Source organism: Apaloderma vittatum, unplaced genomic scaffold, assembly GCF_000703405.1.
Source record: "Apaloderma vittatum isolate BGI_N311 unplaced genomic scaffold, ASM70340v1 scaffold6407, whole genome shotgun sequence".
Classification (NCBI taxonomy): Eukaryota; Metazoa; Chordata; class Aves; order Trogoniformes; family Trogonidae; genus Apaloderma; species Apaloderma vittatum.
This window is the reverse complement of record NW_009725627.1, coordinates 23,803-48,119: the sequence shown is the minus strand read 5'-3', so window position 1 is coordinate 48,119 and position 24,317 is coordinate 23,803. Positions and strand designations below refer to the sequence as shown.

Below are 24,317 nucleotides of genomic sequence, written 5' to 3'. Positions count from 1 at the left end.
TCTTGCTCTGAGCTGCTGTAGAGATGGGCGATGCAGCGGGTTTGTTTGAGGGAGGAACCTGGAAGTTAGCTCCAGCAGATGACGGTCTCATCTGAGGAGACCCTCCACTGGTTGGATTGCATCCTGGAGAAAAATCTTTGTTAGCAACATGGTTCTCCAAGTGGGAAGTCTGTGGGGAGGACTTTGGAGTGGTATTTATGCTTGGTTGAGAATGGGTCAGCCCAAGCGGCTCTTCGGTCTTGCTGCACAAAATCTTCTCCAGATCCAGGTCATTGGGAGATGGATCAGGCATCTTTGTCAGCTCTTCCAATAGATCTTGCAGCTCTTGGTCCACAGACTGTAAGCTGTTTCCTTTCTCATCATAATGGACAATGTTATTGTTTTGGCCTCCTATTGACCCCTTCTGATTTATTTCCGTGTTGGATGGCACTGAAAATGGGGAGCCAATGCCACCGCCATTCATATGGTTGTTTTCAAGGAGCACTGGATGCCCCGCAACTCCCAGGGAAGAAGTGCTGTGGCCAGTGGAGAACGGAGAACTTTGCATTTCTGGACATGCCACATTGGGATTGGCACCTTGGCCCATGGCAAGGTTTACATCATCAAGACAAAGTCTTTTACTGTCATTTGAGAAAATGACATCAGGCAGGCCACTGGAGGCAGGAGAGCTATCATCTTCCAGTTTTCTTTTAATGGATCCCTGTAACTGTGAAAATAAAAAAGGAAGAAGAAAAGATCCGTTATTGACCTTATTCTAATATGTTCTGAAGCTCCACACTCTAACACTGGGATGGAGATAAAGAAAATTGAATCATACAATTAAAAAAACCAATCATGTGAGACAAATTCAATCAGGATTTAAGTGAGTGCAACTTCCTTGAAATCAAAAGAGTTATAGTCAGACAAAGGCTAAATCTCACATGTTGGCCTGAAAACAGAGGTTAAAGCTATAAAATACTTTCTATCATGTGAACTGTAATAGAAGTTTTTAAAATAGTTTCTGGTACCATTTCAATTAAGACATTATACTCCCTGCATAACAAACATGCCAACATTTTTATGGTAACATTTTTTAGGTCTAAATGGCAGATCTGAATGAAACCTTGGATTGAATTTAGTGACCTTCTGCCAGTGACTCGGATTATATTCAGACCTGAGACAAGTAAATTGTTTTACATTCTTTATAGGCAGAACATCTGAAATAACTGGCATACTTTCTAAACAAACCAAAACAAAACAAATTCTCAACTATCTATCTAAACAGACTTTCAAGCTTCCTAAGCACAGATGTTTTAGATTTCAGAAACAGTAAATAACAGCTAAATCTCTTAATTTTTGTTTATTCTTCTAAGTCTAAGGCAGTATGAGCTTTGTTCTTTTGAAGGATTGCAACTCATTCATAAAAACGGAAGTGTTTTCGAAGTACAATTATATAAATATCTTGATTTAGAGTTGTAAATCCATAAACCTTAGGGGAAAAAAACTTGCCTTCTACATATAAAGAAATTGAAACTGAAAACAATGCTTCTAATTCAGCATGATATGGCAATCTCTTCCAAATATAATCATCTGTGGCTTTCAGTTTTAACAAGCATGACCTGTATGTCATGGGATTAATCAGACATTAATATTGCTACTTCAAGTTAAGGGAAATAAGCGTTGTGTCCTTGTTTATCAATAGAAGGAGGTAGCACTTAGAAAAGTATCTAATCAGCAATGGGAAAACCATAGAAAGTCACTGTTCTTTTAAGTTGGCTCACAGGAAAGCCTCTCCCAGCTCTGCCCTCCAGTTGCAAGCCCTGCCAGTCATCTAGTACCAGGATAAATTATTCACATCTAGGAACAGCTCCTACCACCAGAAAAGCCCCACCACCTGACCCCCATACAGCCAGATCCACTCCGGGGCTGTGCTGGGTATGACTGACTTGTAAGTTTTATGCTTACTAAGCACATCACAGCTTTACCTAAGAGGGACTACGTGACAGCCAGCAACTTGGTGTTCCTGGACAACAGTGTCACGGGACCATCACCCTAGGGCATGCGGAAGATGCAGGGCGTGCAGTGGGGACACCTCGTGTGGCTGCTTCTGCAATGTCCACATGAAGGTCACTGTGCAAAGGGCTAATGCCCACCCCTAAATTCAGCCTGTTTTCAGGCAATCAACCACAAACGTGCGTTGTCCTGACCTGGGAAAACTGCTGGTGGCTCACTTGGCTGGACTCAGCACGAGCGCTCTCTCATCACTTATTTCTACACTGGCAGAGAGAGGATTGCAGATTTGTGCCTACAGTTGCTTAGGCTATGGATGCAGTTTAGGATTAGTATTGGGCTTTGCCGTGCTAGCATCCAGCTTACACAGACATTTGGAGGAGAGAGAGAGAGAGAGAGAGGATACAAATTCATTGTACATGATCACCTTGTCAGATGGAAAAGCAGGTCGGCATACTACAGAGCCGCTGACCAGCTCTTAGGAGGACTTCACCTACTCTCCATCAACACACAGAGCAATTTTGAAGGGCACTGTGGCAAAGAGACCTTTTCATGTGAGTATTTTCCCCTTACCCTCTGAGAGTTATTCTTTACTAGAGCAACTAGTGCTTCTCTACCGTGACCACGAGTTGCATTGCTTTAACAGAGGTTGCACTCAAAAACCTTTGGCAAGCGAGAGCCGACGCTGATCGGGGAGAGCTGCTCTCTGTGCCCTATCCAGCGGTTCCCTGAGAGTCCTCTTCGGCCGTGGTTTAAATCATTGCTCTACGAGAGCCTGCCTTGACATCGCAGCCAGGGCCAGCTGAAGCTTCAGCGATTTGATTATTCCTCTGGGCTGATGAGGCCAAAATATGCTTAGCTTTAGGAAATGGAATGAGGCCTAAATCTTCTCCCAAGTGTTGGTCTAATGATGGATGAAATTGTTTTCCTTCATTTTCTTTGCTAAAACTAAGCCAGAGTAGCATGTTTCAACAGATGTTGCCCTGTGTAGGCTGAAACATGTTGGTAGAGCGTAAATACATATATTTAAACGCAGACATGTACAGAGAATCTTTACAGGGGCTTCACACATCCAAAATAAACACGGCGTGTTCCCAAGTCGCACCCTGGGAACCTTGAGGCAGGAAGCGGTGGGGGATCTCCCACCCTTGGCCAGCTGACATGCTGGCAGGCATGTCCTTGCCAGTTCTGCGTTTGCCATAGGACATTCCTGTGCTCTGAGTTACTGGGGAAAAAATTCAGGCTTTCTAAACAGTCCGAAAAATAGGGTTTTTTCAACTGTTGCACTGGGGAGTAAATGCAATGGGAAAACAAAACCTTTTTAAGACTACTACTGGGTATAAACAGATAAAATAAGGTCACACCTTTCAGATGGCACAAGTATTCCAAAACTGGGACAGAATTTTTAAATAAGATGCTATTGCTTAGCCCTTGTGAGAAGCCTGGCTGTGAGAGAGGCAGTGAAATTAGCTGAAATTAGTCACGTTCTCTTGAGAAGCAACACTTGTGCTTCCTAGCTGAATATCCGCGCAAGGAACATGAAATCCAGAAGACCAATTTCTCCCAGTGCAGGCAGGAATAACTCCATGCAGTTTTGTCACATTGCTTTTGCTTAAGACTACAGCCCCAAATCTGAAAGAGAAAGATACCGTCCTTAAAGCAACTAAACAAATCGCAGAATAGTTTTGGATAGAAAGGACACCTGGGTATCATCAGCCCTCTGCTTCAAGCGCATCACAAATGAAAAAAACCAGATAACTCTATTTCACCAGGCACTTAACTGAAGTACCAGCTATAGAGAAATCCTTTCTTGGGCTGGATGAGCTAGCTGAGAGGTTTGTTTCAGGATTCCCCACTGAAACACAGGTGCACGCTCTGTGCTGCTCTCTCCATGAGGAGCCAGCATTCTTCTCACCAGCCCCCCGTGACTGCTCCCCAAAACCGTGGGAGCCCTTACCAGCACAGGGGACAGTAACAAAGTTTCCTATTACGGGGACACCAGCTGGCTTGGAAATGCTAACAGCGGTGGCGGGAGATAGCACCAAGGCACTACAAATTTTAGGACCAGGAGCTCCTGACCTAACTAAATCAAGAAGCTGCTGTTGCAGATCACTTATCCAGTACTCTCAGATGTCTCAAGACCATCTCTTTAAAGCCTATCTATCCTTTTCCAGACTTTTACCTTATTAAAACATTTTTACTATCCTTTTCCTTCATCTGGCCCTGGATTCCCCCCTAGAAAGGAGCTGATTTATTCCAACTCCTTCTCCTCTTCTTCGAGAGGATTTATGTTGGCAAAATGAACAGAAATGAGAAGAGCGCCAGAACATGTTCTTGCCCTTTCTCTGCGATTAGTATATTGGGCAGCTGTTTCAAATGGAATACCTGAGAAGTCAATAGAAATATTTTAGAAACATGTAACACACACTTCAGCTGGCGGGAGGCTGTCTATGGCTAAGTATAGCAAAGCTTCCTTCATGTGTGCAAGCAAGGACCAAGTAGTCAAGCAACAAAGAGGCTCTTGCGACCTTGTCAAAATTCATTAAAATGCATTAGCACGCACCAGCTAACTTCCGTTTGGGAATACCTGGGAAACAAAGACAGGCCCTCCGATTTGGGGAATATCCAATTAGAAGTCCTCCATCATCACAGGTTTGCTTTTAGAAGCGAGAGTGCCGTGATCCCAGCACTATTATCCCCTCAAAATCATCAGGCTGTTTTTCTGGGAAAGTCCCAAGTTACAAAGGAGTAGCACTGCTAGCTCACAACAGCAGTATAACAAGAATTAAATAATAATTGTTTACCCTGCTCCTTCCCAGGCAGCTATACAGCTGTCGTTACAAACATCTAATTTGTCACACGCCACCTCTTAGCACAGAACCGATTCCCTATGTGTGGGCAGAAAGCGCTGCTGCCTTCTCTTGTGCAAGGAAGAAAACATGGACTCGGCGAGCAAAACCAGTCCTCGGCGGCATCGACAGAGCTCTCTGAAGTTGCCCGCTTGGGTGACTTTTGGCATCAGGCACTTTCCAAACTCAGGAGGTGGTGCTGGCCTCGAGTAACTTATTATTTCTCAATGAAGGGAGAAAGGAAGGCTGGAAGTGGCAAAAACTGAAGCAAAGAGATCACGTTGTTAATAAATATACTCTGTGGTGGTACCACTGGATTTTAATAACCAACCAAAGAGGCACCTCTGGACCAGCTCCTTGTCACTCAGCCTTCCTCCTTTCTTTAATACATCATCTGTCCTCAGCTCTCCATGTGAGCCAGGCTGTTCCATGGCCCCACTGCCAGCCCCTGTTAATTCTCCACCCGTCACTAGCTCCTTCGCCTGCATGGCATCTGGGGGAATTTGACCAGGAAAGCCTTGGTTCTCCACCCTTTCACCAGAAATAAGCCTAACCTAACCAGAGATTCCTATTTAGGTCAATGTAATGCAGAAATGAGGGAGAGGAAAAACATTAGGCAAGGCATTTCTGTGCCTCTCTCTGGCTTCTGCAGCTTGTCAGAGATTCATGCCTTGATTTATGGCAACCGCAGGGTACTGATTATTGATCTGCAACCACCCCACCCCACTCCCTGCCATTGAGAGATCCAACCTACAGCAGCGATTCCCACACCTACACAGCTTCTTCAAGCAAGAACCAAGCCCGGTGGGATGCTGCCACTTTGAACTGATGTCTGTAGAGCCTGCGGTCTCCTTCGGCAGCCAGTCCAACCCTCTTGGCCTCCAGCATGCACCATTGCAGCTGGACACTCTCTTGATTTTCACAGCAAGAAATACATGGACCCATGACTGGAACATCCACAATGGGAGTCAGATAACCCTCTTTCACTGGGAATCTCAAGACCCTGGTAACTGTTGGGAAATCCCAGGAAGTGGCTTTTCTGCTTGTCTGATTGAAGAAAAGAGAGAAAAGATGGTAAAAGGAGATGGGGCAGGTTCGGAAAATATTAGTCTCACCACAGATACTGGGATTTGCTTGCGTATGGGCAGCTTTCACAAAAACACGGGTGCCTCAGAAAGCTGGGGAATCCAGGTCACCAACAGGCTGCCAAGATCTGGCGTATCTGAATTATTTTCATAAAGAGAGCACGTTTAATTTTCGGTGGAAGAGCTGAGCAATGCAGCAGCCCAAGACAAGAAGTCATTTTTCCAGTATTTTTTCAAGGTATAATGTAAACTGTTTTTTTCCCCTGCAAAATAAATCTAAGCCTAAGGTTTGCTCAACCGAGCTGACCAGAGAATCTATCACTCTCTGTCTCTTTCAAACACTAGACACTGCCAAAACTGGAAGTATGTATTTGCCAGAGGCAAACTGTTTGCAGCATTCAGCGATCAAGACTTCAGTCTCTGTGGCTTCAACAAGCTTCAGCGAGAGCTATCTGCCCATCAGCCCAAAATGTTTCTATCTGTTCTGACAAAAACAGTCATGTAACAAGAAAATGAAACTGGCAATTTTCCATATAAAACAAGAAAACTTCACAATTTTTTTCTCCTGTGTCTTAAATACACAATTTGGAAAGGTTTGTGCTCTCTATCGCACATTTACCCACAGCCTCGATAGATTTTCATGTTCTACCGATCTTTGAGGGCAGGTCACGATAAAGAGGTGCATATTTGTGTGTTTGAAGGCTGGAAAGTGGATCCCATATAATATCACCTTTTAACGGCAGCAGTTACTTGCAGCCTTTCTTGAACTACCAGACGTGCTGCTTTCAGTAGCAGGCTGGCTTGCACATGAGCAACAAAACCCAAATGCTCATGGGCAAAGATCCCATTTAACTACAGCAGAACCTGGCACTGCATTAAGTGCATTTAGCACATCTGCAAGCTTCCATTTCTGCATGCTGGCTGCAGTTTGGTAACAGAAACTCACATTATCTGTCTGAACCCAAGTAAAAATGCCTCCTGCTGACCAGTGAGTAGCCAAAGCAGCTCATGACTACAACTATGCTTTATCAAAATCACATCTCAGGCTACAAGGAGAACTCAAGGAGGCTCAAGCAATTAAAACTGCCATTCATTTTCTCCATGCTAAGATTAAACATAAGCTAAAATCACATTCTTCCTACTGCTTTAGGCAGTTTGACCCTTCAGATTTCAAGCGGTTTCAGCATGGCTGGATGTAAAGTTGTCATTTCACATTGTCAGGAAAGAGATCACACTGTGATACCAAGCTACCAGAGACGCGTTTCACTCTGCTTAAAAACAGCAACACCCCAGCTCCTCAGCCAAGGAGTAAAGTCTGCTTTGGGGTCTGTTGGGTATTTGTAGGCTGGAAAGGTGGCAGATCTGTTTGTCATGAGGAGTGGTAGTGGAGAAAGGACTATCAATACGGAAAATTCACAGGGTGGATTTCCTTCTATTCATGATGTTCATGGAAATAGGCAACTGGAAGGGAGGATGTAGGAAGAGGAACCGGGGATGTAAGCAGTCATTTTAACCACAAAAGGACGTTGGTTATTAGCTAGCTTGTATGCATTATGTGAACTATTTTTACCTGGAACTACAGTTTCTCCTAATTTATAATTTACAGTGGCAATCCAAAATCTGCCATCTTTAAAACAAGTAAATTAACACAGATTGGAAGCGCTGCTTAGGCTATGCACACGTAGAACAGCTCCTGAGCATCACTGCCACATTTGTAGGATTTGATCTCCCATCAGCATCACAAACTTCAGCTGACTTGATGGGAGCGTGCTGTGATCCTTTGCCCCATTACTGTCACCACTCGTTGCGATCTTCTCCAGTCATCCCCTCAGTAAATCGGGAACCTCAAGCTGTGCTAAAAGAGAAAGCACAAAACAAGGCGTGTGCTTTCCCTTAATAAAGGTGGCAACGCTCCCCGTTGTGCAAAAATGCAGGAACTCTCGGGGTGGTTGCTCCCATGCCCATATGCATCACCTGCACCCGGGCTGAAGGACCCCACGACAAGAGCTTTCCCTGCTTGCTCTGTCGCCCCAGAGCTGTACTCCCGTCCCCTCCCCTGTCCCATTGCTGAGGTACAAGTGGTCTCTTGTTTTGCTGCTGAAGATACGTGAACTTTCAAATGATGACTGCCGACCTGGCACTTTCTTTTTCGGCTTCGTCCCCAAGCCACCATTCAGTGTAGGAAGTAATCCTGGCTGCAAATACTCAGAACTGCACCGTTTAGCTGGTAAGCACAAAAATCCAAAACATCATGACTATACAAAACCGGAAAGATGTCATTTTACAATAAGCTTAAACCACAGAAACTAACAGGAAATTTAACCTGGACTACCAAGAGCCTAAGATATCAGTGCTTTTTTTTTCTCTCTCTCTAAATCTGAACCAAAAATTAAAGGGAAGGAAATTCTACAAATATGGTTTTGTCATACTGATTCATGTGAATGCAGTTACACTCATAATCACAGATATGTGGTCTATATCCTGTGTTAAACTGGAGCATCTTACAGACTAGACAGCAGCAAGTTTGTGAACAAGGTTTTTCTAATTACACCTGTGTAAAATTACAGACAACATCACTAATGTCTGGGTGAAGATACCAATGTAGTATCAGTTCCAAGGAGAAAAAACCCCATAGCCAGGAATGTACCTATTTTGCCACCCCACACAATCCAGCCACATGCAAGAGACCAAGTAACATTTACTGTACAGAGAAGAAAAAAGAAAAAAACCCAAACTAGCAGCTTTGCCACTTTCCAGGTCAGACAGAATTACCACTCTCATTTAGAAGGCACCAACAGAGATCTGCCCTATCAAAACAAATGTTCAGAGCCTTCTCATCTCGTCTTTCCTTAGCAATTCATCTGCTTGCACTATTAACGGCGCTGTTAAAATGGAAATCTTTCCAGGAGAGAAACTGCTGTTGACAAATGGATCTAGAGGAACAGGCCTACTGCTTGCTCCTGTGTTGTACTGCTAGTAGGAGATCTCTGTACAGATGCCTCTTAATTAGTCATCTGAAGACTTACAGTAATCACGTCACACATATTGTTTGGCTGTAACTTCCACATTCCATTTAATGACAAGTGTTATTAACTAGACAGCTGAAGACAGAACAAGTTCTCTGCCTCTTGGTTTTTAAGCTGTAGCACAAGAGCATTTCTTTGTGTCTGGCCATAAATCAAGATCAATCTTAGACTCAACGCCTTTCCATCAGTATTACTTCATCTTACCTCAGTTTTAATACCAGCAGTATTGTTTTATATCTTTTTTTTATAGTCCATTAATTTCAAAGTCCTACGGAACACTTTGCAGTAATTTTGTAGACTACATTAATTTCTCGGGGCAGTAGCTAGGCTGGAAAATTGCAGATTCTCTCCACTGAGCAAAAAAAAAAAAAAAGTGAAGTTTTTACTACTTGAGCCTACTGGGAATTGAAAGATACTTTTCTCTCTCCTTTTTCAGCCCCTAAAACCAGCACAGTTATGCAATGACCACAAGTTAACAGGAGCTAAGTATAAGAAACAGGCTGTACATGTTCCTAAATTATGAGGTAGGTTTGCCATTTACTAGATAACCAGATAAAACCCAGTTTGACACTTCTTTTCTGCTACCTATTGCATTATTTTTTAAAATCCCCGAAGACTTACTCCTTCGGTTTTATCAAACTACAGGTTCCATTTTGTCAAAAGGTACGGTTGGGGAATTAACAGCCTGGAGGCAAAGCCTTCAATTAGGTCAAACCTGGGGCCAAAAAGCTCTCAAATTCTCAGAACAATAAGAAACAATGGGATTTCAGCCTGGAAAAAAAAAAAGGCATTTTTGTTTCAACACCTGAAGTAGTTGCACTTACTCCCCAAAAAACCAACAGCTCCGTCCTCACCGGTGCAGCTGCACCCAAGCCAGCGCTGCGCCCGACGGCTGGGCGGCCTCCCGCTCGCTTTCTATGTTGGAAAGCAACGCAGTCCCACTTTCAGAGCTCTGCTCTAGGCTTGGCAGGGGGAAAAACATTTAAAAGAGCAGTTTGAAGTTCCTCCTAAGTGGTAGCAGAAATTGGGGGAGGAGAAGGGGACCTGGGGGTGCTAGTGGACAGCAGGATGGCCATGAGCCAGCAATGTGCCCTCGTGGCCAAGAAGGCCAATGGCATCCTGGAGTGTGTTAGAAGGGGAGTAGCTGGTAGGTCGAGAGAGGTCATCCTGCCCCTCTGCTCTGCCCCGGTGAGGCCACATCTGGAATATTGTGTCCAGTTCTGGGCCCCTCAGCTCAAGAGAGACAGGGAACTGCTGGAGAGAGTCCAGCGCAGCCACAGAGATGATGAAGGGAGTGGAACATCTCCCTGATCAGGAAAGGCTGAAGGAGCTGGGTCTCTTTAGCTTGGAGAAGAGGAGGATGAGGGGTGATCTCATAAATGTTTATGAATATGTCAAGGAGGAGTGTCAGGAGGACAGTGCCAGGCTCTTTTCAGCGACGTCCACTGACAGGGCAAGGGGCAATGGGCATAAGAGGTTCCACAAAAATATTAGGAAAAACCTTTTCCCTGTGAGGGTGACAGAGCCCTGGCACAGGCTGCCCAGGGAGGTTGCGGAGTCTCCTTCTCTGGAGACATTCAAAACCCGCCTGGACACATTCCTGTGTGACCTAGTGTAGGTGATCCTGCTCTGGCGGGGGGGCTGGACTAGATGATCTTTTGAGGTCCCTTCCAAACCCTGACATGCTGTGATTCTGTGAATTCTAGGATGGATGGAACAAACGGGCATGGAAAGGAAACATCCTGAACGGCTCCTTTCCTATATGTTCATCCAGGGCCTCTGGAGCCTCCTGGACGTCCCTCTGCCCTTCAAGAAATGAAATAATAAACAGGATATTGATTAATACAAAACCACATAAACAAGCTTCACTTAGAGTAAAAAGCTCATGAATCTAGAGAGTCTCTCACTGAACGTGGGTGTAGGGAGAGGTCTCTAAACAGCCAGAAGCACAAATGTTTTGTAAAGCAGAAGAGTCTTGTAGTGAATACGTAATTTGTTTCAGACTACTTCATTTCATCCTGCCACTTTCATCTTTACCTGCATAGCAGCTCGGCCTTCTCAGCACGCATTAACTGGAATAGGAACAGTGTTTATTCGCAACATGTTATTGTAGGCTTCCTTCCTCCCAGACCAGCACCCAGCTGGGGCTCCTACAACACCCACTCTGAGCAGTATCTGTTACTTGCTCAGGGGCCTTTTAAACGGATTCTGCAAAACAGCGCTATTAAAAACCCAAAGCCAAACACTGACCACCATCCCAAAGCCACTGAAACCCTGGCCTCAGTGAAATAAGTATTTTGGGACATTGACTTCAGCAGGGATGGGATTTCACTCTGCTCCTTCATTATTATTAACTAAAGGAGTGAATTGAGATACACGAGATTTGGAGAAATTATCTTCAGTGGAAAATGCAATGCTTACGTTACTCAGTTTTCAACCAGGGAACCTCTCAACTTGCTACAGACACCAGTTCCCCTCTGTTCTAGAAGGAACGTTAATCACACATTCATCACTGCAAATTGACAACATAAATGCCGACTTGTGCAAACAATGTTAGAGAAAATGGGGCTCTTGCTGCAGAAGTGAATTACACAGCCTTTCAAGCTTTCTACACTTCTCAATTTTATGTAAACTCTAATTTCTAAGCCTTTGTTCTGCCTTTAAAGGTCACACAGTTGAAAGCTATGAAGCATAGCGTGTGTTCCCACTGATATTAAAATACTGTTTACTAAATCATGCATATAAATATAAAGAAGAAACTAACTGCAACCTACTGCGTTAATAAGGGATGATTTATCAGGCAACACGGTTCAAAGTATCAACACGTGGAATGTAAGAATCTGATCTTAATCACACAATGTGATTTTTTTTCGTTATTTTCAAAGTAAAGTCTGCACATTGCCATGCAATCACACTACTAACTTCTGATGACACCGCATCTGACTGATTAAACTCTTAATCCTGCCAACGCTTAACTTCAGGAATACAAGCGGTCTTTTTAGATTTGAGCATATGATTGCACATTTGCAGGATCAGGATTTCATTTGCATATTCAAATTGCAAAACTGCATCTTCCCTTTGTCTGTGCAAGGCCAACTATAGCGCTCCAAATGCTAAACAACCACCGTAGAGTTGGACAGTATTTTTAGCATCTCTATGGTGCACTTCTATCTTTAGCTGCTGTGTTCACAAACAATCCCACAGGACACTGCATAGCTGACATAGTTCAGGCTCTTCACTGCATTCATTTTTCCCAAAACACGCTGAAAGCCAACTAAACAACAGGTCAGCTCAGGACTTGCCAAAATTTCCTGAGGTGCATCGTCTTGTAGAGAGGTAGAACTATATCAAAGTACCAAAACACTAAAACATTACAGTATTCTGCTCTGGAGTGGTGACGGAGGTTGCCGTGACTTTCTCTGGGGAAAACACAGCTCTACGCTCCGAGTTTGCACCGTGCAGATAAATCAAGGAGGACGGTGACGGATTTCTGCACGTTGTTTCCCAGCAGGATGTGCCCATGGGTTCATGGCAAATTTCCGGTCAAAGCTTAACCCTCCAAGAGAAGTTAATAATCCAACTTGCAAAATCATCACAATTTCTAAATCCAACTGCGTCTTGTTTTTACAAAGAGGCATATTAAACCAGTGAGCCATTTTATTAGACTCATGCTCATGTAACAAAAACATGTGTTAGCTCTTGAGTGCCAAGTACCATCCTGGAGGGTTACCAATCCCTATTACAGATTTTGCAGCCAGACTGCAGTTATCTGTCATAACAGACGAGGTAGTTTTGAATACACAGAATGAAGCATGATGCTCGGTTCGGGAATATGTTACATGGTCCTGGTCTCTGTGTAAGACTTTGGAAAGGAGATGTACTGCAAGGAGTCAAAAAAAAAAAAGAGTTACAAACGTCCTGCTGTCTGTAGTGGGACTGTCTTGCAGAAGCCTCCTGGATGGATGGGGCATGGCCCCAGGCTTTTGAAAACGGCTGCAGCACCACCAGTTCCAACAGCCAGCTACAGCAGCTGGGGCAGGTCTGAGTGCATAGGAAACGTTTTTAACGTCATCTGTATGAGGCGTTTAAAAATTACAGGTTTACCATAAAGAAAGAAAAAACTCATCATGGGAATGGTCATATTAATCAGATAATTGACCTTTGAAGCTTTGCATCTGAAATGCTTTCCATACCGAGCTGGAGCTGCATATGAAGACAATAGCCTCCGATATCGTGATTTACAGAGGAAGCACTGATGGAATCCCATATATCCTGTTAATGGTGAAGGGAAGGGAATTATGTAAAGGAACTACTTTTTTCATTAAGTGCCTTAGCTGAGATTTGCAGATGAGTCAAGACACTTGGCTCCAATTTAATTTCTAGGGGGCAAGACAACCTGAAAACCCTTAGAAAACCTTAAGACCTCATGAGTTCTTCACAAATGAGCTCCTCATTTCCCCACTTACACTTATCTTCTCTGCCCTTACTACATGCTATCAAACACTCAGTTATTAAAATTCTTTAAATGATAATGAGACTTTCCAAACAAAGTGTGTTCATTAGACTCCTCCATCCTACTACAAGCATAGCCGTTTGTCTGGGAGGTGTGAGACGTGGGGAAGAAGCATCAGGGCCAGAAGGGTGTCCCTGCTCCGCAGCAAAACCAGAGCAAGGCTGCGATGCACAGGAGGCAGCAGCCAGGCAGCAGCATGTACTGTACAGTACATCTACAAGGCACAACTTCATTTTTTCTTTCTGTTCAAAGTTATTTTTTCCTTTTAAGCATGTGTTTGATCAAGAATATCACAGTTATTCTTTCTAAGTGTTCACATTATGCAACAATAGCATTGGCTTAAGGAGAAAAGAAAAAAAATCGCACAGGTACTTTGTATTTTCTGAGCCCTTTCTTACAGGATTTTTAATTTTTAAATGAGCAGGGGCTTCCCCTCCACCCAGGATGCGAGGCTGACATCCTGGGGTATGGTCCTCATGCTACTAAGAGCTCCTTATCTGAAAAACGTGGGTTGCACGGCCTTTACTAAGAAACAATCATATTACTGGAAAACTCAGTGCCTACTTTCAAACATCAACAGTAAATTACCTTTCCATTTTGTAATACAGACACGATGTCTGGAGTTGAGCAAACACATTCTTGAAAGGTCAGAGCACTTAAACTGTATGTACCTAGTTTAGGATAAAAAAACCCCTGTTGTTGCCTTTTAGTTATGACATTTCAGTTTGCCCACAAGAATTACACTACTTCCCCTAAAAGTCTTCAAGCCCAAGCACATGCTTTTCTCCCAGTGCTGGAAAGTAAAGGTACAACTTTTTTTTTCTGTATTAACTTCTCAGAGCTGTCACTGAACCCAGGGATTTGTGAAGGATATGGCCATTCCTCCCCAAAGGGCTGCAGTCACCAGCAGACACGTGCATGGGGACACTCCGGCCACCTTTGAGGAGAAAGGGCTGGAGGAACTCAACTTGCCCAGAGCAGCTGACGGGAGTCGCTGCCCCAGGGAGCCCTAAGTAACCATTCACAACAAACTCTGCAAACCTGAAAGAACTATGAAATCTCCTAAAAAAACAGAGCCGGAGGATGGGTAGCTCTTAATTTTTTCTGAAAGAATGGAACTTCCCCTTTCAGTTACAGTTAAATGGTCTAGCAAGGATCCAACTGCCGCAACGATCAGGAAACGGCTGCCGTGCCCGGATGGCACTACGGAGCGTTACTGGGGAGCTCCAAGGATCTTGCAAGCTGGGAACAAAAGTTTGGATTTGCTGGAAGCGCTCTGATCTTTCTCTAAAGGCAGTGTTGTTTCCAAGATTCAGGGCATTAAGGGAACTGAAGGAGCACCAGTTCAATCCTAGCCCAAAGAGGTGAGGTTCACTTCGTTTCAACAAAGCTTCTTGAGATCACTCATCACTTTAGACCCTGTTCCTTCCCTGGGGCTCAGACATCCCAAAGCTGCACTGAGCTAGTTCTGGGACTAATTAATGTGGATTAGCACTGTGTTAATGCAACCCAGGACCTCAGCAGGACATTGTGTGTGCTGTGCCCAGGTAGTCTCGGCAACCTCAAACTGAACTGCACCGAGAGCAAGTCCCCTTAGCTTATTCAGTGCTGGCAAACAGGGATGTCTTAGGCACGGCACAATGACTGTCCTCTATAAGAAATGACAGCCCCTCAGGTGGGAGCTGCTGAACTCCAGCTGAGAAGCACTGGCTGACTGCAAATGAACTGGAGACTGAAACAGGTTAGCCACTAAAAACAGGCTAGCCACTAAAAACAGGTCAGCCACTAAGGAGGGAACGCAACTTCCTCAGATGGGCTGATTTGAGCCCTTCCAAGTGCCCACCACACCTGCAACCCCTCAGCTCCATCCTTACTGCTACGCAAAGCTTAGCTTTGGTCCTGTCAAGGATGCATCATGAGCATGCACAGTGAGCATCAATACACATTTAACCAGTCTCCCACTCTCAAGTTCCTAATAGAGAGCCAGCTCCTCTTCTGAATAAAATTTTCAGTAGAGTCCCTCCTGGGCCCAGCAGCACCACCAGTGCTGCACCGTGGGGTGGTGTGTCACCAGCCCAGGGCACCTCGTCCCACCGCCATGGCTGCTTTGGAGGAAGAGAGCTCCATTTCTTCAGAACAAACCTATTTCTGATTGAAGTTGCTTGCAGGGATTGCAGAGAAACTGTACCTGGTTTCCTGTGTTTCAGTCACTAGATGTGCCAGAGGAAACGGTCAGGAAACGTCAACTTTACGTATTGCAGCAATTCTTCCCCTTCCCCTGTGCCACATCTGAGCAGCACTGCCAAGACCTGACCTTGCACTTTTTAGTGCAGCCTTTCTTACACAAACATTTGAGTCAGATCTGGAGCCTCAACCAAATAAAAAGCCAAAGGCGCTGCCTAACTTTTATTCTTTTTGTAAATGAAAAAGGCTAAGGCTGACAACACCCTGCTTCGTGCCTGTTTGTACTCAAACCGAAAACAGACCGTGCATTTTTAACTGCATCAATTTTGTAAGAACAACAAAAACTAAAAAACTCAGCCTACTTTTTTACTCCTTCTGGTGCCAGTGTAAAGTCTGTGAAAGAACTGATGTTCCTGGAGCTCTGTGCAGACCTAAGAGGTGCTGATGCACGAAAAAGGTGCACCATGATTACGCACGAGTTAGGAGGTTTCAGCTGTTATATTTCTGCATCTCCCTTTTACAGTCATGTTAATTTTGCTTCTGTTAAAAAATCCAAGTCCGAAAACCAACAAAGGTCTAATCTTTCACTGTGCTTCTTTGAGCAATCATTTGAACAATGGCGTAAAATAATACTTTTCTAACCTGGCAGAATTTCATATTCACTTTATCCAGGTGTAAATGACAGCATAAGAAGTATAGAAGCGAAATCAGATGCAGTATGTAACTCGCTAATAAAACTATCCCTCTTTTCCTCTTGAACACCTTAAGTTGAAATACAATTTTCCTCTTTTGTTTCCCCATTAATCATATATGAACAGGGAAAGATAAATGTCAAGTGCACCTTTAAAGGAAAAATGCACCATAATTTATCAGTCCTCCAATAAAAAATAATAAATTTCCTTCTTCACGGATTAGTCCTCTTTTTACAATAGTTTGTCTTATCTTTTTGTAGTTTCTATTCACGGGCAAAATAATATGCCTTACTGTAGAATCTATAGGCCCTGACTGATCATCTAGTATCTTCCAGATCCTGCCATTTGTACTGCTGAGCACTTCTGAAAAAATCAAGTCTGGATTTTATTTGGTCATGACCAATTAAGAATTAACTCACAATACTGAACCCAATCTGTACTTTGTGCTAGTACACGAGACACCAAAAATAACGCATGGGAGAAATGGGGTGGCACTGGAGGAGAATTTGATTTAAGGAAGCTCCTTCTCCAGCAGCACGCTGTGTGTTCCCTTACATGGCGTTTCCTAATTTTTGCAAGACAGATTTGTTCTGCAACAAGACAGACTCTAGAAGTCAGAAGTGTCAATATGAGTAACTCGCCCAAAATAGACTTTGCTCTTTACAACAGAGCCTTTCTAACGCGGGACGTGAAACTGAACTGCAGGAAGGAGCTTTCTGGGCTGCCGGCATCGAGCTGCACCAACGGCAAAGCCAGGGCCTGATTCCTCGACCCAGCGAAGAAAACGTGATCTCCTGTGAGAACTGCAGCATGAGCCAGACAAGACACCATGTCACCACCTCTGTTCACCAAGTCCTTGTGCAAGATGAGATTTCGCTTGTCAACAAGGACCTCCCAGTTCCAGGGTGCCACGGGTACCACAGCACCCACGTCCCGCGCCTCAATGCCCAGCAGGATGAGGCTCTGCCAGGAGAGTGTGTTTGGCAGCTCTTGCACAACCACTCTGAAAACCACCAGCTCATCGGGACTGCCTATTTAATTACGCCAGAACAGGGCTGCAACGGGATTCCTAGACAGCCCTCGCATTGCCATGGTCTGGATCTCTCGTTGCCACACAGTAGTTTGGGGTTTCTGAAAGAGGTTGAACTTCCCCTCCACCCCAAAATGTGTAGGAGCTCACAGACTGAATGGCAGGGAAGGAGAATTAACCTCAAGTGTATTTGCTTTACTTGCTAATGGTTTGTGCTTAACTCTTAAGAACAAGTATGAACTTTTGTTACCTCTTAAAAACGTGTTTATGTTCATCTCCATCTGAGAAAGCAGCAGCAGCCTTACCAGCATGTAATATGTTCCTGGCTTCTGAAGCACACGGCTGTCAAACAACTAAATACTTTTAATAGAAATCTGGTCCATTAACAACCTGAACCATCAGTCACACGAGAACAGCAAACAACCCCAGGAAGAGCTGCTGCCTTTCCACGCTGAACAAAAAGCTGTTGACACTAAGAGAAATAACGCATCCTCCAACCCCGCTTTGTCTCTCTCTCCAACACATCTGCACGCAACTTGCCCTTGGTTCCTGACACAAATATAAAGAACCAAAACTTGCCTTTTTTATATGCTCACTTGTTCCTGGATGCTCCTCTGTGCAGTGTCCTCCCCGGACCCGTCCTGGAGACCTTCAAAACCTGCCTGGACGCATTCCTGTGCGACCTACTCTAGGTGACCCTGCTTTGACACGGAGGTTGGACTAGATCTTCCGATGTCCCTTCCAACCCCTGACATTCTGTGATTCTGTGATTTTGCCACATGCTGCCAACTGCAGATTTCAGCGTGTCCAGGCTCTCCACTGCCTCACACATCAAACACATTTCTAGTTGGCTATCTCAATGCTTGCCAGTAAGATTTTTTAAAATAAAAGCAGAACTTGGTCTTTGCCTCTCTGAACTCTGCCTCTGCAATATTCTAGATTCTGAATAATCTCTGTTCTGTTTTAAAACCGGACCTGAGCTGCTGAAACTTCCCTGCTGATTTCCGTGGGCCTTCCTCTGCGTATCTACTCCCGGTCAGCTCTTCTGAGAGTGAAATCATCGCCACATCTTTTACAACAACATCAGCGCTTACTCTCACCTTCCGCATACCTGTGCGTATAAAGAGATTTTGTTGTTTCTGCACTCCTCGTATTTGACTTGTTTCCAACCCCACGTGCAATACAAATAACTGCACTATGAGGAGGAGAAAGTATGTGTCTAACACAAACATTTATAATTCCAAAGCCTTAGACAACAACTAAGATAAGCCTGCCCTCAACTGCAGTGCAAGCTGTGCCGTGTGATTCAAAGGGGGCCCTGAAGGTGCAATTTGCATTTAACATTTTTGCTGTTAGCTCAAGCTTCAGGTGAAACAAAAAAACCCCCGACCCTCATTAGACAGGTGGAATAAACTGAAGGTGAAGTCGCTGCGGGAAGAATCACTCTTGCTTGACAAGCAAGGTGATGCTAAATCCTGTGTGAGGAAGATTTAATTTCCAAAAAAGGATCAATCCCACGCGTTTTAAGTATGTTCATGAAGGAACTCCTAACTACAGTAAATCAGCAAATATAATGCTTTTGACAAATCGTTTGCCTTCTACATACAGGACAGCTGCTTTCCAGCCAAAGCACTGAGCTATAGAAATGGGCTGCTCTGATTTATAACTGAGGTGTTTAAAATCAGGCAATCTAATTATCGACTTGATAGTCCACAACATCTGCAGTCAGCAGAATTTAAAAAATGCAAAATATTGACAAGATCAGACAAATACATAATGAGGGAGTTATTAAAATGCAAATTGCCTGCCTTCTGGTACTCCTGCGGTGTACGGCACAGGACCCCAGAGTCTGCACTGAGTCCCAGCCTCCCTCTTGCTCCGTGCTGGTTACGAGTGGGGAGAGAAACAGAGCTGGGGAAAATGAACGGGCAGAGCCATCACCGGCCAGCCACGTGGGTCCCCATATCACAGAGGAGCCCCAAAGAGGGACAGCGACTGCATGGCAGTGATGGGTAAGGACCGGACAGCCCCCCACATGCTGGAGCCCAGACCTTCACGGGATGTTGGGAAGGCCCTGGCTGCCGAGGGAAGCGTGACAACAGCAGTTCAGGCTGAATAGCCAGAAGTGGAAACTTTTTGCAAGTTGGTGAAACTTGACATCAGAATTCACGAAAGGCATTGCATTCGGATTTGGTTAAAAAACAAAAAAAAGTCCAGAGAAAGGATGTGATGGAAATCGTCTCCATCCAACCTGCTCCAGGACGCTTGGACCCGGCTTTGAGAGGAGAAAGCCCCGTGCCCTGATCCGGTTTGAGAAGTCCTAGCTGGAAGGTCAAAAAGAGGGTATCATTACAGGCCGTGTAAGTCTCTCCCTTCTCATCTTTGCCCCCAACTTTTCCTTCTCATTTAAATAGCCTTATAATCCTGTGGACTGTCTAGTATATGCTTATTATTTCACCTTGCAGACACGTTCTTGTAAGACTGAGGGCTGCACATGTGGCTGGATGTCTATAATTGCGCAAGTGAAATAACGCCATCCCCAGCTGCGGGCTGGATGATCTAAGCCCCCAGCAGGAGGAAACTTTGATGGATATTATAATTTTATGCAGTGCATTTCTATCATGTTAATATTGCTGTAACAATCTCTAAAAACTGTGCCAATATAGATGGTGTCACCCAAGTAACAGGCGAACGCTAAGTGGGGGGTCAAATGCTAATTTTACATTGGCATTTAGCCTAAGAACTTCCCTATGCCATCTTCTATTTTAAACTGTAGCCATCCCACTTTGTGCTGTGGTTAATTCACAGTCAGTATGAAATGAATCACAGTAACTCCTTGCAAGACAAGAGTCAGAACCTGCCCAAAACAAGAAGAAAAAATGGTGCCTGCCTTCAGTAACTCTGAAACTAAGCTTTATGGACGCTTGGAAGAGCGAGCTGAATAAATTGCCCAGAGACATGGCTGCCCCCTCCCTGGAGGTGTTCAAGGCCAGGTTGGACAGAGCCTTGAGTAGCCTCATCTAGTTGAGAGGTGTCCCTGCTCATGACAGGGAATTCCAACAAGATGATCTCTAAGGTCCCTTCCAGCCTGTGCCATTCTGTGATTCTATGATTCTATGATTCTATGGTGCAGGGCGTTAAAGCGATGGTTCAAGATAGACGGACATAGCTATTCAGTGCTCCCAAAAACACATCAAGAGGAAAAGAACAGCGCAGCACTACAATCTCCACTGAATACTGACCCTTTTCAGGACGTGGTTGGGAGCATCCACAGACAGTGTGGGGCCAGGCAGAAGGCTGCAGAGCCTCCCTGGCCATTAGCGAGCAGCACTGATACAACACCAGCTCTTTATCTCATCTTTCAGATAAATAAAATCTGAAACAGATGAAGCTTAACACACACAGATAACTGCAAAGGTACATAAACAAATTGAAAAATACTACGGCATACTTGAAGCTACTCTCAGGACTGTGGTAAAGCTGCACTGGATTTGCAGAGAAATTAGATGCCTCGTTAACTGTGGATAGATGCGCAACTGCCCAAATTTAAACTTCCTCCTTTCGCCAGCTCACCGCAGTCATTACAAATCATGCAGCTGAATGGAAGCTGAAAAAGCACTTGTAGCTTGGCAATTTTGCTGCGGTGAGTCCGATAATAAATGGGGGAAGAAGGGTAGCAGCACTGATAATCTTTATATCAAAAACACATTTTCTGCAAAGCAACCTACTATTGTTCATATGTAAAATATATTGCACTGCTAGCAGGGAACAAACTGTCCTGCATTTTATAGATAGTCATTTTATTACAGATTTCCCCCGATTATGACTCAAAAAACAAACGCTTCATACAGCCTTGCTTTTTAATAAATGCACAAGGTACACACCATGGCTGGATTGTGTTGTGCTGCTTGAGATAGTTGGTTTAAAAGGTTGTGTTGGAGGCATATTTCTACCGTGCAATATCACACATAAATTATTAACAAAAGTTAAGGAATGAAAGCAGAGCAAAGCTTCATCTGAAGCTCCAACTAAAATCAGCTCCTGCAACGCACCGAGCACCATCCCCCTGTTCCCAAGTCAAATGGGCTGGATGCAGCACGGAACCCCAGGAGCCCTGGTCCCTACGGTATCTCTTCATGGTCTTCCCATCTTTCTCCCTGAAGCAATTAAAAAGTCCTGAAGGCTTCCTGGCAAGCCAATTTTTTCTCTTCTCTTGCTCCCTCCGAAGTGACAACAGCTAGGTGGGGTTTACTTTTGTATGTCCTAGGTTTTTTTCCTAAAGCTAAAAATGTCCGGATAGATGTGAGCAGCCTTGCCCACGTGCAGGAAAATCTAGTCTGCTGCTTATCAGTTGATTTGGCCTCACACCAAGAGTAACACACTGCTATAAAGGGCCAACACAGTGTGAAAAAGGAGCTGTTCTACTAGAATACACTCTGTTAATTCTGGCTGAACTAACATTCTAGGATAATGGCTCAAAACACGTTTAGACTATTGTACTAAGCATGGCTGGGAATGGAGCAGCAGGCTGGTTTCTCTCCGATGTCATTAAACAAGAGGCAGATTAAAAAAAATAATAATATAATAATCTTGAAAATCAAACATGGGACAAACTCTCACAGCATCATCTCTCACCAAAATAATATAACATGTTTTAAATAAAAACCCCCGCCACCAGAGCAGGAAAAAAACCACACTGAAAAGTCAAAAATTCCAAACTCGCTACACTTACTGTAATGTTCTTTTATAAGAAGAGCCCTCTAGTTATGTGAAATGACATTACCTCACAGCCCCAGGCTCCCTGTGCGCTGCACAGGAAGGAAGCAGACACACATCTCTTTAAGAGCCGTTTCCTCTCTGCTCTATTAATTTCAGAGATTAAGCAAGCCACTCCTCTGTGGCATAATAGAGCAAGATAGAGCCATTGTGTTTGCGGAGAGCCCTGCGTGCTGTTTTTCTACCTTGGAGCAGGGGTGATGCCTTAGCACTTGATTCTCAGATGAAAACTTCCAGCAGCCCTAAAGCCCCCCTTGTTGTTAAATTACAATTTCAGCACATAAGAGGCCAACAAGCCCCACTCCTCTCCCTCACCCCTGATGAGGATTTCAGCGTCCCACCGACACAGTTCAGGATGGGAAAAACCCCAGCCACACCAGATGAGGAATTCTCCTTTCAAGGGCCCTGAATCAACAGGACTTATTTAATCAGGTTTTTTTGCCTGGACACACACATCCTACCTTCCTGCCCTTTCCCGCCGGGTCGAAGCTGAGGCACTAAATTTACCACAATTTTTTGTTTCTATTCTATTCCTCTTTTAAAAATTTATACATCCTTTTTGCTCTTCTGCCTTCACAGCACAAAATCCTTTTAGCTCGTACCAGATGCCTGATGACCTTTAATAATACAGAGGCCATCACCTCTCCATTTCAAAGACTATCAACACATCTGAGGCTGGAGCCTGGGATTACCGGGGCTACCGAAGTGACCACCAGCCAACCAGAGCCTCAGCTAGCCCTGACTTTTTTTTAAAGGAAGAAGAGAGAAACAGGAGAAGATTCAGCAAATACCAGAGGCAAGTTGGGATCCCCACTCCAAGGCCGGGCTTCCAACTTCCTTCTAAAGCTCACGCAGACGATTTATCCTCAGCTTCCCAGTCTTCTTTCCAGACTGTTAAGCAAATGAGGTTGGAAACACAGGACCTTTCTGGAGTCAACTGCCATAGGAAATACCACTTTGTGGGGGCGCAAAAAGCTGTGGAATCCTTTAGACCAGCTCACATTTTTTACAGCGTGTAAACACGGCCGTTACTAAACAGAAATGCCATCATCAGCAAATGGATTTCTTCAGGGGGAAACAGATAACACACGCTCAGAGCTTTGGAGCACTCGAAGAAGCAGGAGGAAGAGCGATCTCTTGGCTGGAGAAAGAGCCCAAACACGGTTTCTACTGTACCTTCCCTTGCAACACAGTCAGGAACACAAAACCCATCCAGATAAAACAATTTGCCTATTCAGCAGCTTTCTTTTCATGAGCTGCTTCATCTTTGCAGGCTGCCCCCCTCCCTGCCCCTCCTTCCTAGTCGCCAACTGAAAACTTCAGAAAGAAAAGAAAAGGAGAAAGGAGTTGGTCAGACAAAGGCCTGATTCTTTGCGAGAGGAGGGCACGCACAGCAGAAAACACAGTCACGGTGTTTTGGGTACGGTGCTGGCAAGTCACTCTGCCCAGAGTTGTAGGAGTCTGCTCCTCGGGACCCGCTTCAGGTTTTGGGACTGTGTGATAACGAAACGGAGGAAGCCGGTAGCTCCAGCACCTTCAGCGCTGCCTCCAGGATGTGTTCCCGGCCAACGCTGCCAGCTGGGTATTTGCTATATCCACACTTTCCTCCAGCAGCTACCTGGGGCAAGTTCCTCACCAAAGTTTTCCCTGCCTTTTGCCAAAGGAAATCCTAATCCCTTCCAGAGGTTCTTCTGGGGCAGCCCCTTGCAAAAGTATCACTTAACGATTTAATTTTTTTTTTTTTACTATTAAATAGAGCCGCTTTTCTGATGTATGAATGCAAACTACCAGTTCATATTGCAGAGGTGACTCAACAGCATTTAGATGCCAACATGTAGTTACTTCTGGATGGAGCAGGATGTGACTCAGCAACTTCAGGCAAGTAACAGTGTATCCCTTGCATCCTTTAGACTCCTTTTTGCTTCATAAACGAGACTAAAATTCAGTTTAGTCATTTTTCCTTTGGTCGTTTTTTTATTACAGTCACTATTGATCTAACATCATACACATCTCTCACCCCTCTCCTCCAGTATTCACAAGACCTATGAGGAATCATAGGAGTACTGCCACACATCAGTACACAAGATAAATGCTGCTCTCAGCCACCGAAAAGCTTCCTTCCCTATATTATCAAAATTTCACCCACCCACCACAGCTATCTTGCTCCAACAGC

General features: G+C 44.5%; 1 protein-coding gene across 1 annotated transcript in view; it reads right to left on the bottom strand.

Annotated features, from left to right (window-relative positions):
• Window positions 1-706, bottom strand: part of MAMLD1 (mastermind-like domain containing 1) — a gene marked incomplete at its 5' end in the record, with an annotated part of 34,206 nt that extends 33,500 nt beyond the window's left edge. Inside the window, 1 exon segment of the mRNA XM_009872965.1 lies at window positions 5-706. Within this exon segment, the coding sequence (XP_009871267.1) occupies window positions 5-706 (702 nt within the window).
• Window positions 707-24,317: the final 23,611 nt, after the last annotated feature.